General features: G+C 42.1%; 1 protein-coding gene across 1 annotated transcript in view; it reads left to right on the top strand.

Moving 5' to 3' along the window:
* PIR (pirin) overlaps positions 1 to 6531 on the top strand; it is a 120663-nt gene that overhangs the window by 48486 nt on the left and 65646 nt on the right. Inside the window, exon 6 of the mRNA XM_032285962.1 lies at positions 2452 to 2658. Within this exon, the coding sequence (XP_032141853.1) occupies positions 2452 to 2658 (207 nt within the window). The remainder of the gene's footprint in view (positions 1 to 2451; positions 2659 to 6531) is intronic.

Genomic DNA, 6531 nt, shown 5'->3' with positions numbered 1-6531 from the left:
ACCCAGGCTGGAGTGCAATGGCGCGATCTCGGCTCACCGCAACCTCCACCTCCTGGGTTCAGGCAATTCTCCTGCCTCAGCCTCCTGAGTAGCTGGGATTACAGGCATGCGCCACCATGCCCAGCTAATTTTTTGTATTTTTAGTAGAGACGGGGTTTCACCATGTTGACCAGGATGGTCTCGATCTCTTGACCTCGTGATCCACCCGCCTCGGCCTCCCAAAGTGCTGGGATTACAGGTGTGAGCCACCGCGCCCGGCCTTAAAGATGTTTTTAAAAGCAGATGCCCATGGCCTCAGAGCTAGTAAATGGTGAGGATGGAAAGAGAGACCTGTTCTCCCCTTCCAAATCTAATATGTGGGCCATTTTAAGTAAGGTATTGCCAAACTAGCTCATATCTAAAGAGGTAACCAAGGTATTGAAAACATGAAGAAATGAACTGTTAAGGGAAAAGGAAAATGCTTAAAAATGGGAGGATGTCTTTGAGGGACACCAATAGCTGTCATTAGACAGAAGAAATGCAGCATAAGAGGGTGTTTAGGTGTACCTTATACTGCATTAGAGCGGGGTCGACACATTTTTTCTATAAAGGGCAAATGGGCTTTGGGGGGCCATATGGTCTCTGTTGCCGCTACCAGACTCTGTCATTGCAGCATGAAAACAGACATAGATAGTATTCAATGAATGGGCATGGCCATGTGCCAATAAACCTTTACAAAAACAGGTGGCAGATTAGATTGGGCCATCAGACTGTAGTTTGCCAACTCCTACATTAGAAGGTTTAACAAGCCTTTTCAAATGGGAGTAGAGGGACATCTAGACTTCGTGGAAGAAAAAAATCTTTAAAGTATGCATTGGCCTTTTTTTAGATCCTTCAACTAATAATGTTCATTCTTGTCTCAGAGTCTTTTTCACATGCTGATACCTTTCTGTGGAATCTTCTTCCTCTTCCCCTTCCCCTGGCTAATTCTTACTCCTTGTTTGGATCTTCGTGTGCCACAGAACACTGTCATTCTTCAAAGTGCCAAGCACAATTATAATGGCAATAATTATGCATGTCTTTGTTTGTCTAAGGATTTTTCCCCTGACGAGGGCTGTGTGGAAGATGCTGTTGATGGCCTTCCTCATATCCCCTAGGCCCAATTGTGAGTTCAGGTGGTGACAGTCCCTGTATGTGCACAGGACCATCTCAAGTGCTGCTAATCTGTCTGAGGGCTTTCTCCAGCCCATGTATTGGGCAGACCATATGTGTCAGTGATTTAACAGTCCCATGGGAACTCTTGGTCAGTGAAGGATGGGAATTGGAGTCTAAATACCCTAGCTTCCCGTCTTCTCCATACAATAATTTGAATGTACCTATATGGTTCCCAGTGGGATTGAATTCCGGATGTCCACAGATGTAACCTTCTCATTAACAACTCTTTTTGGCATTCTCTCTTGCCTGTCTCACTCTTCCCTACCCTCTCACTTGTGCTTTTGGCATCACTTTCCAAATAAACAACCTGCACATGTCTTTGTCTCAGGAACTTCTGTGGGAGAACTCAAACTAAGACAGGTAGGAAATGCATCTATGATGTTCATACCTTCATCCCCAGATTCTGAGATTTAGTCTTTGGGGCTAGCCCCTAATCTTCTCTTAATAAAGAAATGAACAAACCCTTGAAGAATCTGCACAACAGTGGAGGCAATAATTATTTCTCTAAGTAGTGAGGGTTCCATTACTGGAACTGAGCAAGTAGAGACACAAGTTAACTACCCACAGTATAGTGGATACTGGGGACCTCCAAATATATCTTTAGGTCCACAGATTTATCCTCCAGTGTCTGGGAACACTGGCTGCTGATGGCTCACAGCTGCTTCCCTCCCTAGGAACTGACCTCTGCAGCAGGAAATTGCCTTTCCCAAAATTGTGCTTTCTACTTGGGGATGGCCTACAGTCAATGATTTGCTGATATGGGGATATGAAAACTTGGCCATACTGTCTCAAGTTGAAACAATTCTGAGGGTTCTTTTCAACTCTAGAACTCTCCGTTGGATTGGCTAAAGCCTCTGTAGTAACTGCATTACTGGTCGGCTTCTCCCCCAGCCCAGTCCTGCTTTTTTCACTTCTCAAGCTGTATCTCCTGGGAACACAGCCCAGTATACTATCTTCCTGCAACTCCCCATCTTAGAGCTTAATCTAAGACTCAATGATGTCAAAGGGAAGATTCTTCCACTTGTAGGAATTCCAGTTCCGATGTGTTGACTTCAAATGAGGAAGCACAGGAAGCATTTGCAAAATTGGAAAGGGCCCCAGCAATTGTCACTGATGTTTATTATTCCTCTCAATACCCGGGGGCTCTGACAGCAGCACCTGTAAGATGCCTCACTTAGTGATGGTGTTGTAATCGTTCCACCTGTAGACTGATTAAGAGCTTGGTTACTTTCCTTCTTGTTGGTTTGGTATTTGCAGTGGATGACCGCAGGCCGGGGCATTCTGCACGCCGAGATGCCTTGCTCAGAGGAGCCAGCCCATGGCCTACAACTGTGGGTTAATTTGAGGAGCTCAGAGAAAATGGTGGAGCCTCAGTACCAGGAACTGAAAAGTGAACAAATCCCTAAACCCAGTAAGGATGGCGTGACAGTTGCTGTCATTTCTGGAGAAGCTCTGGGAATAAAGGTAAGCCAGGCTATTTTGTCTATTAAACCTGAGGCGTGCAGTGACATAAGACTGGCCCCTTCTGGGTTGTCAGCTCTCACTAGGTTTACCAAAATTCATGTCCCATGGGATTGGACTTGATTCGTAAGTGTCAGAGTAAGTGCAACCTAAGATAACCTAGAAATTTTTGCTGCATACAAACCCGTAGAGTTAGGAAAATTACAAGAAAGCAAGATCATATAAAGTTTGGTCAAAGAGCAATTTTCAAAGTGTGTCTTAATATATGTGCTGATTTAGTCTAATTCCTTTCCCTTATAGTGCAATTTTATGCTTTAAGTTATAGCTGCTTAGTACTGCAGGATTGCTACCTTTGAGAAACAACCAACAAGCAAGACCAAACTCCACAAAGATTTATATAAATTACTTATGCCCAGCTTAGTAATATAAGGAAAGCACACTACTACATTCCAGAAAGTATTTTTAAATTTTAACTTGACAATTTGTCTAACCCATACATGACATGCCCTGTACATGTTTTTCAACTGGGACTTTATACTATTTGGGTTTAGAGTTTCATCCTTTTGATCAAATAAATCAATTTAGACTAAAGATTATGGATATATTTGTGGGAGGAAAGGGGTGTGGCAAATGCTGAGTTAATTGCACACCAGAACTGCTCCTGGGGAGAATAAGATTCCTCATACTAATCAATTTGAGGTAAGGGCAAGCTGGGTAGTGTGCTCTCTTAGGTGGAGTTTCCCAGAAGCAGACCCTGAGATGAGGATTCCATGCAAGTGATTTTTAAGTAAGTGTTCCAAGGAGAACAGTAGAACGAATCAGGTTGAGGTAGGGGAGGAAGTGAAGCAAGGCTGCCATCTCGGGCAAAGTCTTGAAGAGGGTGGCTTTAGCTTTATCCTGCAAGGGACTTTAGAAGATCAACATGCCTCAGAGATGTCCGATCCCATCCCTGGCAAGGGAGCTGGGCTTTCAGGCTCCTTTACCCAATGGCCATTGATTATGGCCATTAACTTTGAGGTGGAGGCACAGAAATGGTTAAAGGGATCTGAGGGGATCTGGAAGAAGCCTTGACATCGGGTACTACACATGGCACATCGCACTGAGGGCATCAAGATAATGGGAGTTACTTTGCCATTCTCCCAGGGACAACCAGCACTTAAAGCTATTTAAAACTAACTTGTGTAAATTTTAATTTTTTGATGTGCACCATCAGGGATAATGGTTTGGCAGTGGCTGCTAACCAGCCACTCAATGGGATTCATGGGATGGTTAATAGATTGCTCATGGTTATTGGTTGGGACTTACCAGTTTTTGTATTTCCTGAACTATAACCAAAGTTTTGTTTTTGTTTTAACCTATACCCTGCCTAGGTATATGGATTGTTTTGTTGTGTGTTTCTAGTGCAAACAAAGTAATTGAACAACAAAAAATGAAAGTTCACAAAATTAAGCATATCTGACTGCTGTCCACATCCCTGGCAGACCTATTGCTTATTTTGCCATTGGAAAAAACCCTTTGTTATGTTTATGTGACTCGTTTCTGTTTTGCCAAACATTGGTCAATGAGTGCCCTTTTCAGCTGTTTGTAAAGAGTTTCCTTCCCTTAAGCTCTGCAGAAGAGGGTTAAGAGCCTTTGAGGACTTCCAGGTGTAGCAGCAAAAGATGTTGTTGGGTATAGTATCAGGCAGAGCTAAAGGGAGCTGAATTAATACATATATGAAGCCACTCACTCTGTCTAACATGGTGTTTTCCTTTCCTGTTTCCAGGACCCTGAAGTTTTAGGGACATACCTTTAGGGGATACTGAGATGGATAGTAGAGGGCAAGAAGCTCCCCTCTGCTTCAACCAAAACACAAGACTTTGCCCGATTTTGTATATTGTAATTGTCCATAAGATTTGATTTAGAAAAAGAGTTGAGCTGTTGGCAGCTCAAAAGAGAAATCAGACCAGTGATTTAATAGATTAGCAATGCCAGTGATATCATGAATCCTTAGAGTTTACAACTACTTCTCATTTATAGAAATCATAAGGCAATTTAAGGTTTAAGCCAGTAAAGGACTTTCAAACAGCAGACCATGTGGTCTTGTAATCACAACCAAGGATTAGAGACCAGAGGTAATGTTTTTACTTTGTAAAATAGTGTAATTATCTGCCAGCTTCTATTATTTCTTTTTGTTAAGTAAATCTCTGGAGTGAATTATATTCTCCTAAGTAAATGATCAGTCTTTCTTATGAGTGCATTTTGATAAAAAGGCCTCTTGGAACCGTGGGCAGCATTATTTTGGATTTCAAGAGGCAGTGTGGTGCAGTGGTTACCAGCATGGACTCTGGAGACAGAATGCCTGGGTTAGAATCCCTACCATGAACTAGCTGTGTGGCCTTGGGCAAGCCTGTTAACTTCTCTGTACCTCAGTGTCTCATCTATAAAATAGGGGTTTTTGTGAAGATTAAGTGACTTTTTGTACATTAAACTCTCAGAATAGTGCCAGACACATTGTAAGCACCACATAAGTGGCAGTTATTATTTTGATTACTTTTTGATAACTTGAACAGGAGCTGGGCTGAGATTTATGTCTGCCATCTAAGCTAAAAGGATTTGCTGTGATTTGAGAAAGGTTATTAACCTGCACTCAAGAAAGAACACCAGTGAGAGTCATATTAAAGATGGAGAGCAACTGGCCATTTCTTTGTGGGTCTCATAAGAAACAGTTTTGCACATCTGAAGCCATAATATCTGATCAACAAGGAATAACTGGGTCTTACAGTCTAGACCTACCATAAAAAGAAACTGAAGATTGTTTTGCATCAGGAAGATAATTTTAAGTTAAATTACAAGGTGAGGCTGAGAATATATCTTTCAAGAGATTAATGTGTTTATAGCCAGTACAGCATCAACAACAACTTCCATCTCTGCAACTAAAATATCTGGAAAATGGAATTAGTGACCATTCCAGCATTTCTTTAACTTTAACATTCAGGTGAATTACCTGAGGGTCTTGTTAAAATGAAGAGTGATTCAGTACATCTGAGGTGGGATCTAAGAGTCTACATTTCTAACAGGCTCCCAGGTGATGCCAGTACTGTGGTCTAAGGACCACTCTTTATAACTTCCATAATGGGCATGGGATCCAAGACACAGAAGTTTACCCATCTTGAGGAATCATTTGATTAAGCTCCTATAGAAGATGTCAAATGATCTAGTACTGTGGATTTTGGCAAATCTTATTTAGCTTTTCTGGAACTCAGTCCCGACAGCCACAAAAAAGGTGAGGGGGTGTATTGTATAGGATACTGTTGCTTTTATGAGCAGCAGAAGTGTCTTTTTGATACTACCAAGGGTAGCAGTATGCCTGTTTCCCAGGCTGTATGTGTCTGAGCATTTATTCAGCCCTTGGAAAGCCAAGGCAGAACAAGATTCTGCTAGGACAGTATGGTCTAAAGTGAAGGGTGAACAGGGTGAAAAGATTAAAATGGGATAGTTTGAATAGTTCCTGTCACTTTTGAAAGGTCAAAATCACATGTTTATTTCATGAGGGTATGAAATTCTCCAAACCCCATTCCATCCTTATCAGCCAACCAATCAGCAATATTTATTGCCAGCTGTCTTTGGAACACAATTCTTTTTCCAAAAACCTGCCTCTACTTGTGTCCTGCTGCTCTAAATGTTGTCAGAAGCAAACCTTGAGGAGGCCTCAGCCCCACTGGGGTTAGAGAAAGGCAATCTGGAACCAGATGGCCTTGGTTCAAGGCCAGCTCACCAATGACTCACTCTGAAGAAGTCACTTAAGATTGCTGTGCCTCAGTTTTCTTGTCTGTAAAATGGAGATTATAATGACCCAGCTCAGAGGGTTGCTGGGAGGATTAAGTTGGCTATTAC

The sequence above is a fragment of the Sapajus apella genome, unplaced genomic scaffold (assembly GCF_009761245.1).
Source record: "Sapajus apella isolate SASKATOON/1434 unplaced genomic scaffold, GSC_monkey_1.0 scaffold17, whole genome shotgun sequence".
Classification (NCBI taxonomy): Eukaryota; Metazoa; Chordata; class Mammalia; order Primates; family Cebidae; genus Sapajus; species Sapajus apella.
This window is presented reverse-complemented; position numbering and strand designations above follow the sequence as displayed.